Below are 14,954 nucleotides of genomic sequence, written 5' to 3' on the forward strand. Positions count from 1 at the left end.
ACTTAAAAAGTAGCTACAAATATTCAAATGTCAAATAGTTTTGACGGCATTGACAGTATTTAAAAAAACATCCCATGGCTTTTTCCAAATACCCCGGTGTATGGTACAGTATACCGCCCAAGCCTATTTTGCTATGGCCATCTCAGTCTCCGGGCTTGAAACGGATTTGAAAACCTGTGGTTTGAATTGAAGTGAGCAGTTCATAAGTGTAGAGGAAGGATATCATGGAACTGGATTATGTTTGGAGGAATGGTCTAAGATCCCTCCCAATGTGTTCTCCAATCTCATAAAACATTTTAGGAAAAGGCTCAGTGCCGTTGGCCTCGCAAGGTTAGGTATTGAAAACAGGGGTGGCAATAATTTATAGAGAAAACATATATAGCTTTTTAAACAAAATATTTTCATCTGAGCAATTGTATTAGTATAAAATAATATATATATATATTTTTTTTTAGCATACAATATAGCTCAGTATTTGTATTATTTATTGCAGTCTTTTTGCTCATAAAGGTTGCCAATAATTCTGGAAATGACTGTATATGCCATCAAAGAACATTTGTATATCAAAAGATAAAAGACTGGTCTTTGTGTACAGAGATAATCGAAAGGATAAGTATTTGCATAAATGGCTATAGCCGTTCACAAACCTGGTCCACCATTTCAAGATATTTTCAGCTCACTGGTTGAATTGAGCAATCTGTGCCAGCTAAAGCACAATTTGGATTAGCAAAGGTTCCACTGATAGGTCAGCTTAGTCCTTAATGGAGCGGCTTAGGCCTTCTGTACATGATTATAACATTCTTAGCAGCCTATTTCCTTGTAGCCAGATGTTCCGGAATAAACACCAGGGTGTAATCATGCTGCTTTCCCCCTTAAACCCAGGCCTGGTGTGCTCTTTTTGTGACAGGGAAACTAAGCCGTGCATACAGATGTCTAAGTAACTTTCTTAATACAAATAATATAGGAAGAATCTACGTAAATAGGTGGGTAGGTAAAGCGCAGACATTGCGATTTAGCTACTGAACAGTGCTGACATGTTTTGACACTGCAACAGAAATGCATTATAAAAACTCATTATCTTCTGACCAAGGTTCACCCCTCTTCCTCTCAGGACTGCTTAAGAAACAAATATCTTCCATTCATATATTTAATTTAGTCAAACATATATTTTTGAAGTGCCTCCTGCATATGAAGAGCTTCTGTGAGTGGCATAGGATTTTGAAATATTATTCAGATTCCGTAATGAATGTGGACACATACTGACATCTTCAGATTGCAGCAAATAGCTTTCATTCTAAGTGACCACCTACTACTGCATGTTTAAAGGCTTGCTGGCAGCCCTTTGCTGAGTAACTTTATAAATAGTTGCAGAAAAGAGCTAAAAATTTTGAAAGGAAGGCTATAGTATACCACACTTAGAAATGATGTATACAAAACTCAGGGATTTCTAAATGTTTTATGACATGCTATAATAGAGTAAAGAGACAACTATGACTTAAACCCTATTCATAATGCTCATTTGATTTGATTTCAATATTTCAAGTGTCATTCAGAGCTCTATTGAACTGATCATGCTGGTTTAATGGAGCAGATTGATAGGTGAGTGAATTATCTCCACATTCTTTGCACAGGCATTTACTCTACGTGACCTTTTTGTGTCTACAAACCTCTGTGTGATTTCACCCAGACACCAAAAAGGGAAGGGTATTGTGAATTGTCCCATGTGCGTGATTCCATTAATGACTCCATATCCTGGGGTAATCAATAAAACGACAACAGAAAGAGACCAGAGGCAAACTGGAGGTTCAATATCATACTTGGAGTGTGATTATACAAATTGAGTCAGATTAGGGATAAACCAGGTTAAACTGACAAAAATGCTGTGAAATTCTGACCTCCAATTAAATTGATCACGAATGAAAGGAATCTACAGTAGCTTCTCTAACTTGACGTGTCCTGATTTCATAACTTAAACGTAAAAATAATGCCTCAGCAACACGGTAAATGTCTGAAGGTTCCTGCAGGCCAGTTCTTTTCTCACAGACGAAGAAAGTACATTGAATCATGAGCTCATTTGAAGACTGGGGGAACAATTGACAAGTCAGAATTTTTTTTTATGGAGATTCATTGGTGGGTTCACATTCAAAGCAATGCAACCTCTATATTGTAAGCACTCATCAACACCCACTACAACACAATACAAAAGGAAGGAAGAAAGACAGTACAGTATATTGGAGGCCGATGATTAAGGCCGATGATTAAGGATGATGATGAAGATGATGACAAATCCAGAACTTTTAACTATAGAATTATCTGCAACTTGGAGCAGATACTGTCAGGGATATCATCAGCATTATTTGTATTAAATCCATACACTATGAACAGTAAACAAGTGTTTGATATTAAGTTTGTGGGAGAGAGGATATATCACATCGGTAATATTACACCAACAAATTGACAGTCACAGAGCGTGAGTGGAGTCTTGGCCAACTCCAAATTCTAGTTTGGAGTGCAGTCTTGTGGACAAATATAAATATATAAGGCACTTTAATATATATAAGGCACTGCATCTAAGTGCTAGAGGTATCACTACAGACCCTGGTTCAATTCCAGGCTGTATCATAACCAGCTGTAATTGGTAGTCCCATGGGGCAGCGCACAATTGGCTCAGTGTCGTCTTGGTTAGGGTTTGGCCGGGGTAGGCATCATTGTAAATAAGAATTTGTTCTTAACTGACTTGCCTAGTTAAATAAAGGTTAAATAAATAATCTATGAATAAAATATTGTTATTCTACAATCTAAAAGACATTCAGTCTTTGCTTATCGGGAGCTAACACTCACACTTGACTTTTTCCTACTGGCACTGACTTTGCTGATGAATATTGATGAAAAAAAGTACTTAGTATGACTGAGATGTGGTTGTCCCACCTAGGGCTGTTACGGTGACCTCATTACCGCCACACCGGCAGTCACGAGTCATGATGGCAGTCAAATTCCATGTGACCATTTAGTCACGGTAATTAGGCTTCTCCAAGCTCTGATGCTGCTGATGGTCATTAGTGTCCTACCAAACGTGCAAACTGCCTGGTACTCCGCACTCTATTGTTCCTCTAATCACTCTGACATCAATGCAAATGTAATCGAAAATCGAATCAAACACTTCATGAGAGCCCATGAGCTCATGTTGCCTACTATATTTATTTCTCAACCTTCCTAATATTAAGCACATTGCTTCTCTTTAAAACAGGAGTATAGCCTACCTAGCTGGCATGAAAATGAACCCCGGGAAAAGCGTCCTCATTCACTATTTAAGTGCATAGATTACATGTATTTTTTTCCACTATCCCTGTTTCGAGAAAGGTCCATTCTAAATCAAAACAAATTTCTCACACATATTATTTAGTAAAGACAAGATTAAATCAAGAATAGTGTGATGGGTGACAATATTAGGCTATCACTTGTAAATTATATATTATCACTTGTGAATGATGCCCAGCTAAAGGCAAGCAATGCATGCTTTTTTTTACGACTTTTTCAAATCATGGTCGCACACCTCATGTAGCCTATCCCATAAGCCTATATGTTTTGATAAGGTTTGTATCACAACTAAAGTGGCCAAATAACTTCTTAAAATGAAACGCATTAATCCGCTTTACAGCGGGTGTAGAGCCTAACTGGCATACATACTCAGCACGTGAGTTTAAAGTTTGGGGAAGATAATTTTCACCATAAAAATGCACCTTTATAATAAAAGCATAACATGTATAATCGCATTTGTGGTCACTTTTAAGAATGTAGTTTTCCTGCTAATGGAATATTTGCGCTTATAGCCTACTGCCGTGTGCACATTGCTGCGCTTATAATGTGATAGCCTAATAGTTTATCAACATTTAAAGCTAAACGTTCTCATCTGTTGCGTCAGGCTCATTGCTTAAAACAGTTTTTATGATGCTAGTGGTTGTATTAATTTGGGTTCTATCGCTTCCCACAACTGTCCCGGACTATGTTTGGAATATTTATTTCTCCCACAGAATAGAATAGGCCAACTTTTGTACTAAGGGGGATAGTGGATTGCCATAGGCTAGTGCTTTTGCTGTTCGTTAGGCCTACTTATCTTGTTGGCTGACAAAAAGTAAATGTGGACAGTTCTTCCAATATATTCAATATGTGTCTCGGAATTGGATAAGGACGTGCGCAGTTGCGTCCCAGATGTGTCTGTCTTCACTTGTAGCCTGTGAGAAAGACCCGATCATGTGACTGAGTGCCATGTGAGTGAGAGGTGGTTCAGAACGCAGTGGGGAGAAGGGAATTATAATTATTATATTCAGACCAAGGGCACAACGGCCACTGGCCGCAAAAGGCATGGATTTTTTTAGGGGGAGTACGGCCACACAAAGGGGATTGTCACGATCGTCGTAGTGAGGAGAAGAAGTGGACCAAGGCGCAGCGTGTGAGAAATACATCTTCCTTTTATTTTGATGACGAAGACGTAACACGAAAAGATACACTCTTACAAAAACTAACAAAACAAACAAACGACCGTGAAGCTATAAACGTAGTGCACACACACAGGCTACAAACGTTCAACATAGACAATTACCCACAAATACATGATGCCTATGGCCACCTTAAATATGGCTCCCAATCAGAGACAAATGAAAAACATCTGTCTCTGATTGAGAACCACTCAGGCAACCATAGACATACCTAGACACATTCACTCAACCATAAACTTCCCTAGAAACATTCACTCAACGCAAACCCATATACTCTAACAAATCCCCCTAGACACTACAACCACCCAAGACAAGACAAAAACACAAACATACCCCATGTCACACCCTGACCTAACTAAAATAATAAAGAAGGCTGCTCCTGGCTGGCGGGCGACTCTGGCTGCTCCTGGCTGGCGGGCGACTCTGGCTGCTCCTGGCTGGCGGGCGACTCTGGCTGCTCCTGGCTGGCGGGCGACTCTGGCTGCTCCTGGCTGGCGGGCGACTCTGGCTGCTCCTGGCTGGCGGGCGACTCTGGCTGCTCCTGGCTGGCGGGCGACTCTGGCTGCTCCTGGCTGGCGGGCGACTCAGATGGCGCTGGGTAGACGGATGGCTCAGATGGCGCTGGGTAGACGGATGGCTCTGGCTGATCCTGTCTGGCGGAAGGCTCTAAAGGCTCATGGCAGACGGGCGGCTTTGAAGGCTCAGTCCAGACGGGCAGTTCAGGCGCCGCTGGGCAGACGGCAGACTCTGGCCGGCTGAGACGCACTATAGGCCTGGTGCGTGGCGCCGGAACTGGAGGTACCGGGCTAAGGACACGCACCTTTAGGCTAGTGCGGGGAGCAGCAACAGGACGCACAGGACTCTGGGGACACACAGGAGGCTTGGTGCGTGGTGTAGGCACTGGTGGTAATGGGCTGGAGACACGCACCACAGGGAGAGTGCGTGGAGGAGGAACAGGGCTCTGGAGACGCACTGGAAGCCTGGTGCGTGGTGTAGGCACTGGTGGTACTGGGCTGGAGCGGGGAGGTGGCGCCGGAAATACCGGACCGTACAGGCGTACTGGCTCCCTTGAGCACTGAGCCTGCCCAACCTTACCTGGTTGTATGCTCCCCGTCGCCCGACCAGTGCGGGTAGGTGGAATAACCCGCACCGGCCTATGTAGGCGAACCGGGGACACCATACGTAAGGCTGGTGCCATGTAAGCCGGCCCGAGGAGACGCACTGGTGGCCAGATGCGTTGGGCCGGCTTCATGACATCCGGCTCAACGCTCAATCTAGCCCGGCCGATACGTTGAGCTGGAATGTACCGAACCGGGCTATGCACGCGTACAGGAGACACCATGCGCTCTACTGCGTAACACGGTGTCTGCCCGTACTCTCGCTCTCCACGGTAAGTACAGGGAGTATGCGCAGATCTCCTACCTGACTTCGCCACACTCCCTTTAAGCCCCCCCCAAGAATTTTTTGGGTTGTACTCACGGGCTTCCAGCCTTGCTTCCGTGCTGCCTCCTCATATCGCCTCCTCTCGGCTTTAGCTGCCTCCAGCTCTTCACGAGGGAGGCGATATTCTCCCGGTTGTGCCCAAGGTCCTTTTCCATCCAATATCTCCTCCCATGTCCATGAATCCTGTGTAGGTGGGTCCTGTTGCTGTTTCACACGCTGCTTGGTCCTTTGGTGGGTAATTCTGTCACGATCGTCGTAGTGAGGAGAAGAAACATTCACTCAACACAAACCCATACACTCTAACAAATCCCCCTAGACACTACAACCACCCAAGACAAGACAAAAACACAAACATACCCCATGTCACACCCTGACCTAACTAAAATAATAAAGAAAACAAAGAATACTAAGGCCAGGGCGTGACAGGGATTCAGCCGGGAAATTCGAGGCATTATCAAGTGCTTGTTAAATTGTGAACAAGAGACTGATGAAGTGTGTACAGCCTGTGCAAAAAACAAAGTAGAGCTCATGCCTTTCATGCAACTTTTTAGAGTTGATGCATCTTCATTAGAGTTGCATCATGCAGCCTTAGAATGTATTAAAAATCAAACATATAGCCCAACATTTGTATCACAACTAAATAACTCTAAATTAAGCATATAGGAGTACCTGTTTCTTTGTTAACTGCTCAAAACAGAATAGCCGCATGTGCGCACTCCCTCAAATAGTTTGGAGAAAATGTCCTTTCTATTTTATTCAGCTATGTTCAATTGTTTTCTTCATACAATAAAATAATAGAAAATAATGCAACGAAATTCTAAGCAAATCTTGTCTGCTAAATGAACTAGTGTTGCCCACAGCCATATGGCACAGCCAGATCAGGGCCTAACATAAGGACAACGCAGAGTATGCTATTCTGTTCTTCTGAAATATACTACATTTTCTTCATATCATGATTCTTTAGACCTGTCTAAAATAAATCATGGATTTATTGTGATGGTGTAGGCTATATTACATTATTTATTAGACTATTTAAAATGTAGATGTTCCAAAGATCTGCATCAGTAGGCTATGCGTGGAAGTCAGGAGATGCTAAATGTGTTTATGTTAATTACGGTCAATTACCGTGAGACCGGCAGTTATTTCCTTGACAATCACCGGCTGACAAAATGTGATGACCGCCACAGCCCTAGTCCCACCTAGCTACAGTATCTTAAGATTAATGCACAAACTGTAAAATGACTAAAATGTCAAATTCAGAATGTAAAGCCATTTGAGTTATTAATCAACATTCAGTCTTTGCTTTTTTGATTCCATGATTCCTGGATCAAGAATTCCAACTAAAACCTCCTGTAGTGAAACATGTACTGTATAGTACAATGACAGTGTGCACTGTACCTTCTAACAGCACTCTGGGTTGATGACAATGTCTTACAATATGGGTAACCCATATTGAATGTTATCCATGGATGGTTTTATGTCACTTTGTTCGAACGATGGTGTGAGCCATATGGGGCTTTCTCTGATGTGAAGTGGTTTTATATATTTTATGCCCACATGCTTATCCACGCACTAATAGATGTCCTTCACTCGTCACTCATGCAAAGGCCTTAGTATGAGAGAGATGTGTGGAGATTCTTCCATCCATGGTCAGCTGCAGCCAAATCTCCTAAGTGGCCAGATGAGTGTTCCTAGCTGTTTTTCCCATGCAGGATAGGAAATCTATCAAGTTCAATCTGTCATATTGTTAATTGGTTCTGCATAACTGAACCAGATCTGCAAAAATGTCCTGGATACACATTTCACTCTTTGCTTCTGACATACTCAGGTGTGACCAGCAATTACTGTTTGGACTTTTATTTTGTTCCAATATAATCTTGACTGTGTTTGGGTAAGGTAAATAAATGACATTGAGAGACAATGAGGGTGACTGATAATTTGTACTTGTCTATTCACTGTGGTGCTTTGAAGCAGAATACAGGCCATCACATCTGCTTGTTGTTGTAATTGCAACACCAATCGTATAATATAAGGGCTATTGTGAGCAAATTGTATGTGTGTAGCCTGAAGCACTCTCATCAGTTCATCCAAATGCACATAAACAAACACAAGTGAGGAACATTTAGAAATAACAACATATATATTCAAATGAGGGGCATGTTCCTAGTATTGTAGACCTGTGTATTTGAGTGCTGATAAAAACAGTAATGTTTGAAAATATTTTTCTCTTAGGGATGGATCTGCAGAGTACGGTTTCGGTTCTGATCTAAGCCACAGAACTTAAAAGAATGACACAGAAAATGAACTTGAAAGCTGCCGATAATATCTTTGTAATCCTTGAAATGCGATTGCTCCTATTCTCCTCCTCTGGCTTTAATCTTGTGAAAAATAGGCTAATTTACTGGCCAATGTATAATAATAATGGCCTAATCATGCAGTTTATTATGATGTTCCAAGGATCCATAAAGTTTTTTTCCCTTGCCTTTGTTTTATTTCATGATGTTCTATGTCCAAAGAGAGTGTGAACATTGCTTCAGATCTCAGCGCAGCAGTCTGCTGTTGTGGGTAGAGAAAGTGCCTGGCTCCCCCACTGTTGGAAGTGGAATGGTCTTCAGGGGATCTCAAGAAGAGAGCGGGAAAAGGTTTTGATCAGGACCAGCTGTCAGTTCTCTCCTTAACTGTTCCATTGAAGCACACAGTTCTTCTGCAGTATAATGGGCTTATTTACAGCGGGGAGGCTGTGTTATGTTTTAATTAAACTCACCTCTCCCTCTTTTCTCACCAGCAAATTGTACACCAATGTTGTGCTCATTACACGTACCATGTAAAATTCCAAAGCTGAGAGATGGAAGTGTGCCAGAAAACAGCTGCAACATGCCCCCGCTTTTCTTCTCAAAAGAATGCCTTCATCCACCAACAAAGACAGAATAAGTCCATTTACAGTATTCCTCACGAGAAAAAAACAAATGTTGTTTTCTCCCTGGATAGGACCCACAGTGTGTGGACTGCTCAGGGAATGTACAAATGCCATTGACATGACATGGCTTTGTGAGTTCGATTCAGTACCAGTGCCACGATGAAGCCAAATGAGAGATTGGAGCAGCTTTTATTACTATGCCAGTGTTTTATTAGAAATGACCAAGCCTCTCAGCAGCAATGTTTTCTATATGCCAAGAAACAGCTTGGCCTTATTAGTGTCTGGGATGCAAATGAATATTTTCCCCAACTCGTCATGCCTCAACATTTTCTTCTTTAATGGTTTTGACAGGGCGTAATGAAACATATTCATTGAGGAAAATGCATGGGCATGTCCCAGAGCCCACTCATAGTGAGTGTAGCAGAATACTTCCTCAGTAGGCGTTTAAGAGATGGTCATGAAATGGCACTGTTGGTAGTCTGCGTATTGAAAGGAAATATGCATTTCCTGAATCTTTTGTAACTGCTCCAGACGTGTGAATTTAGCATTCATTTTGTCTCTATGTGAAATGGTTTAAAGCTATGATGGTTGGTGTGGTGAACTTATACCTAGTTCACAGTGCACAGATAGTGGCACCCAACCTGGCGAAGCAACTATATTTCAATAGGTGTTTGTCTGAGTCTGGGCCAACATCTGTAGCTCTCCATTGGTTGGAGGATTCAAAGGACATTGCATTTGCATGAGTTTGACACACCTGACAGAAATGATCAGTGCTGTCATCCTCTTTTTTCCCTCTGTATATTAGAAATCATGAAGAGAAGCAATTCAATTGCTTTTAACTTCAAAGCAGCAAATGAAAATGCATTTAAAAAAAAACTTTTTCCTGTTTACAATGTACTACTTCAGAACAGCATGCTTTCAAAGTACTTATTGAAATGACCTTTTCTACCCTCTCATATTGAGAACTGCAGCTTTGTTGTCATAATATATAGTAGTCACAGTTTTTTTCTCCTGTCTAAGTTGATACAAGCACGACCACCATGTACTGTACTCTGTCATATAACCACTGCATCCCCATATGCTTCAGGAGCAGGACGTGAGTGACTCACTGTCTTTCAGGAAAAGTGAAGTCCTTATACTTATGTTAGATAGGACTGGATTCAATCCGTATTGCCGGAGTTCCGCATTGTAGCCCTATTGTCATGCAAAGACAATGTTCCCGCGTTAGCGGAGACTGCATTCACGATAAACGCTGCATATGTTGGCTCAATCAGATATTACATTTACATTTCAAGTGCGCTATATCGCTGAACATTAGCGATAGGGATTGAATCCAGCCCTTGGTGTATAAATTAGAGGATCTGCCGTTGTGGTACAGAGGTAAATGTTAAGAGATGTGTTATGTGGTCTAACTGAGTAAACAGCAGATGGTTCGCCGGGCCTCTTTAGCGTTCTGTGTTTTATTTACTTACCCACCTGAATGACCCACGTTGAGCTCAACAGCTGATGCGTAGAGAAATGAGAGTTAACTCCGCTCTTGTTTACTTCAGTGTGGCCAGAGTGCAAGGCCAGAGGAGTCATCTGCCTGGCCCATGCAGGGAAATTAGCTTGTTTATCAGCATTGTGATTTCTGTTCCGCCTCTCTGTTCCACTGACATTTTCGATGTACACGATCCATGACTGATTCATTCTCAATCAAAATGAGTTCGACCTCAATCAGAGATGAAGGTATCGCGCGCTTGTTCAACCTCCATATTTTTTTTAATTAAGCCTGATGAGGACAGTAGCGTATTATGTGGCTGACTTATATAGAAGAGGTCACCTTGAGGTCACCTTATCTGTTCTGTCAATGGGATGTTTGCGTCAAAGAGGCATGACTCGTTACTGTTGAGGCATGCTATTTTGTGCTTATGGTTCTATATAGGATGTGCCGTGCATATGTTGTTTCAAGGCGATTCATTGTGGTGTGTTTTATTGAGTTTCCTCTCTCTGTGCTTTAGTTCTCATACACAGTGATGGCACACCCTCGCTACCATCTAACATGCTTTAGACTTTACTTTAAATAGCCATCAGCTGAAGACCTTGAGGGGGGAGAAAAACAATCTTTAGCCATTCATTACCCCACTGAGGAAGTGTGGAACATTGATGGAATGTAATGAAAACTAATACTCCTTCCAGTCACTATGCAATCTGTAGGTATGTTTTAAATCCCATTACAGCCTAAGAAATAGCCACAGCCTCTATAGTATCTTGAGCCAAACAGAATCCAGGGGGAAATTACCCATCGGGAGTGCAATACTGTTACAGAAATGACATTACCAGACCACTTGTGAGACTTGAGGACCAGTGTCCATGTGTGTGTGTGCATGTGGTGTGAGGGGAGTCAATATGTATATACATAACACTTGATTTGTTTCTCCCAGTAAATTGGATTCTTTGCAAAGAGTACAGTTCATATAGAATGTGTCCGGGATGCAAACGATTGATGTGGCTATATTGTACCATCTTAGGTCTATGCTGATGACAATCTAAATTGAGAAAACATTGTACTCTCCGTATCTGTGAAAGTGGAATCATTTATTTTGAAGGAATTGAATAATTATGAGATGTAGATTTCACAAATTCAAAGAAAATATAGCATGACTAAGAATATAATTACTTTTATACAGCAAGGAGATTGTAAAACATTATCAAATCAATAGCATTTAGTACAGTGTTCATAAACTTATATTGCATTTCATGTTTCTATTTGGTGTAAGTATATAAAGGCTATAAAGGCTACCATTCACAGCTTTTAATATGGCCAATTTAGACCGTAATCATGTCTAAACAAATAGAACATGGATTGCAATGAAAAACAATGTAAACATTTAATATTGATTTGCTGGAGGTAAACTTAATGCTTAATTATCCATAGAGGAATAAAGAGAAACTGTAGGAACTAATCTCTCTTTCGTATGTATGAATTACATTTGCTTCCACATTGATTTATCCCCCAACTTAGTCCCAGAGACAAAGTTGAACATAATATTTGCGGCACAGGCAAATGGTTTCCTGTTATCCCTGAGATAAATCTCCCAAGGCAGGGGCATTTCTGTTCTACTACAAATTATCACAAAGAATCGTATAATGAATCACTATTCCCTTCAATGAACAGCCTCTAACCTTAAGAAAGAACAGGAATAAGTGTGTTGCACACAACGCAGAAGTGGAAGTGAATGCTAAGGAATGAAACTCAAGGCAGGCACACAGTGTGGAGCACACAGAATAAATGTATGACAAAACAATACCCCAGGCACCAGCAGTATTAATGATATGCAGTGAACTCATTATTAAAGTTCCAAAACAGCTCCTGGAGTAACACAGATGGAGCCAATTAGGCAATGAGCATACTTGCTCACTTGCCGTTACATCTTCTGTTTATTTTATCTCGCACATATTACTCCACGGATGAAATAAGCTGTATGTTTCTCCTCGCTACATAATGTCCAGTGATAATAACAGTTATTTTCACTTGTAATTTCAAATAATTTATTGCTCCATAAATACCAAATTTGCTTATACCCTGTCCTTGAGTACCTCATTTGTGTTGCAGTAGGTGCAGAGAGTTCAGTATTAACAGAGCTGAGGTAACTGCGGCTTTGTGTTCACAGAGATCTGATGCCTTCGACGCTGGAGGGACAAATCACCATGGAGAAGACACCCAGCTACTTTGTGACTAGCCACGCCCCAAAACGCATCCACACGATGGCCAGGGACATCAAGTTAATCATTGTGGTCCGCAACCCTGTCACCAGGGCCATTTCAGACTACACACAGACTCTGTCCAAAAAACCTGAGATCCCAACCTTTGAGGTTTTGGCATTTAAGAACCGGACGCTGGGCCTAATAGATGCGTCGTGGAGTGCTCTACGTATAGGGATCTACGCGCTCCACTTGGAGACGTGGATGCAGTACTTCCCTCTCGCCCAGATGCACTTCGTCAGTGGAGAGAGGCTTATCGTTGATCCCGCTGGCGAGATGGGCAAGGTACAGGACTTTCTGGGACTCAAGCGGATCGTCACGGATAAACACTTTTACTTCAACAAGACGAAGGGATTTCCTTGTCTCAAGAAGCCAGAGGACAGCAGCACCCCGAGATGTCTTGGCAAATCTAAAGGGAGAACTCACCCTAAAATTGACCCGGACGTTATCCGCCGACTGCACAAATTCTTCAAACCCTTTAACATGATGTTCTACCAAATGACTGGCCAGAACTTTGAGTGGGAGCTGGAAGAGGGCAGTGACTCTCGGGGCTCTCAGAACTAACAGACTGTTGCCCCACGTCACAGCCACAGCTACACCACCAGCCTTTCTCAATAACACATCTACTGTCTGTCCCTACCGCTTCATCCTCTGAGAGAGTGCTTGAGTACGTCAATCAATCATGGCTGTCTTTGAGAAAGTGTCTGTATCCATAGGAAAAAAGAGTTTACCGATATGCTTCTATTCTCTCCCTCAAAACTAAAACATTATTGTACATACTATACATAAAATTATATTTATATTTGTGAAGAGGAGAGGATTTTATTCCTTTTGTTTTAAAAACATAGAGCTGATATATGAATCATGTCGACTATGACGATGCATGCATGCGATAAGTTAAGTGTCCTTACCTCCTGAGCCCTAAGGGTGTATTCTGCCTGCTTCTTCTCCCTTTACTTTTCATGCAGTTTGTTGCCCTTTCACCCACACCCACCAGCGCACAGTACAAAACAGTCATACTACCCAGATGACTGAGGCCATGAAGTATTCTGGATGATTTATTTCAACACTCTGTAGAGATAAAAGAAAATAAATGAATCTTACAGTAGAATTATCCCTTGACGTGACACTCATGTCGTATTTGAGGTTGTCCGTGTATGTATTATAAATGGAGACAATCCCTTTTTTGTTAATCCAAGTTTACCAAAGCATAGCTTTAATTTCCTCAGAATCAATATTTTTGTTGACCTGCACTCGTAGGTAACATGTTTTAAACGAATGTACAGTACATATATTTCAAATATTTTCTGTATATCATCATTTGTGAAGCTGGAATTGGCATATGGTGTATCAACTAAAATGTATTTCTCACACACATCAAGGGATTACTGTAAATGTCACACCCATGCAAAGTATCCTATGCCCAGTAATCTGAAGTAACAGTATTTTGAGGTGTGCACAAAGTATATTATAAATGGAGGAAAACTATTCTAAAAACTATTTTATATAGAGCTATTATATGATAAATGTGACAGAACTACTACGGGAAAAAATGTGCAGTGAGATTTGCGAGCCAATGGGGTTCTCCTGTTATTGTTAAGTCGATGAGGTGAAGAACAACAGAGGAGGACCCAACAGAAGGGTGTTAACAAACATCTGGTGCCACGCAGTCTTCTGTCATTAAGAGATAAATGGGTTAATTAAGTAAACCTGGAACATCATTGTCAATGTCAAATTGAGGATTTGCTTCAGACAAAATGTTATTATGCACAGGTTTACCCAGTAAATCACCCATATTGTTTTGAGAGTATCATGTATCTGACTGGAATATGTCTGCCTGTTGAGGAAACATTATGTACATCATCGCATTGCAACACACTTGTGCTCATCTTCATCCAGGTTTGTATACGTGGCACGGATTATAATAACAGAGTTTTACAGTCCTTTTTTGCTTTTCTATAAATGTTACTTTATGTTTCACTCCATGAAATAAGAAGCGTCATCCTTTTTGCAGAGCTTGGTGTGCTTCTGTCTGCTGTCTTACTACTGTCTCTGGACTTTTCATCAGTTGAGACAATCAATACAGTCAATGAGTCAATAAATACAGTCTTCTACACATCAATGGTCGCCCACAGCTATGATGCATTACACTGTTAATCTTCCCTGTTTTCTGGTCGGCCATGACAGGCTGGATTGGTTCACTCTCTGCCGGCCTCCCTGTCACCCAGGGGAGGCTGGGTGCAGCAGCTAGTTACACAGAGCAATTGATTCAATCAAGGTAAGAACTATACTACCCGTTCTAGCACTGAGCATGAACACGTACCTCAGAGCCTCAGTTTCCCAGTCACACCTTC

At 41.5% G+C, this 14,954-nt stretch overlaps 1 protein-coding gene across 1 annotated transcript in view; it reads left to right on the top strand.

Annotated features, from left to right (window-relative positions):
* Positions 1-14,722, top strand: part of LOC139578034 (heparan sulfate glucosamine 3-O-sulfotransferase 4-like) — a 99,931-nt gene extending 85,209 nt beyond the window's left edge. The window contains exon 2 of the mRNA XM_071405178.1: positions 12,510-14,722. Coding sequence (XP_071261279.1) covers positions 12,510-13,164 — 655 coding nt within the window. The 3' untranslated portion in view covers positions 13,165-14,722. The remainder of the gene's footprint in view (positions 1-12,509) is intronic.
* The last annotated feature ends 232 nt before the right edge of the window (positions 14,723-14,954 follow it).

The sequence above is a fragment of the Salvelinus alpinus genome, chromosome 1 (genome assembly GCF_045679555.1).
Source record: "Salvelinus alpinus chromosome 1, SLU_Salpinus.1, whole genome shotgun sequence".
NCBI classification, from domain to species: Eukaryota; Metazoa; Chordata; class Actinopteri; order Salmoniformes; family Salmonidae; genus Salvelinus; species Salvelinus alpinus.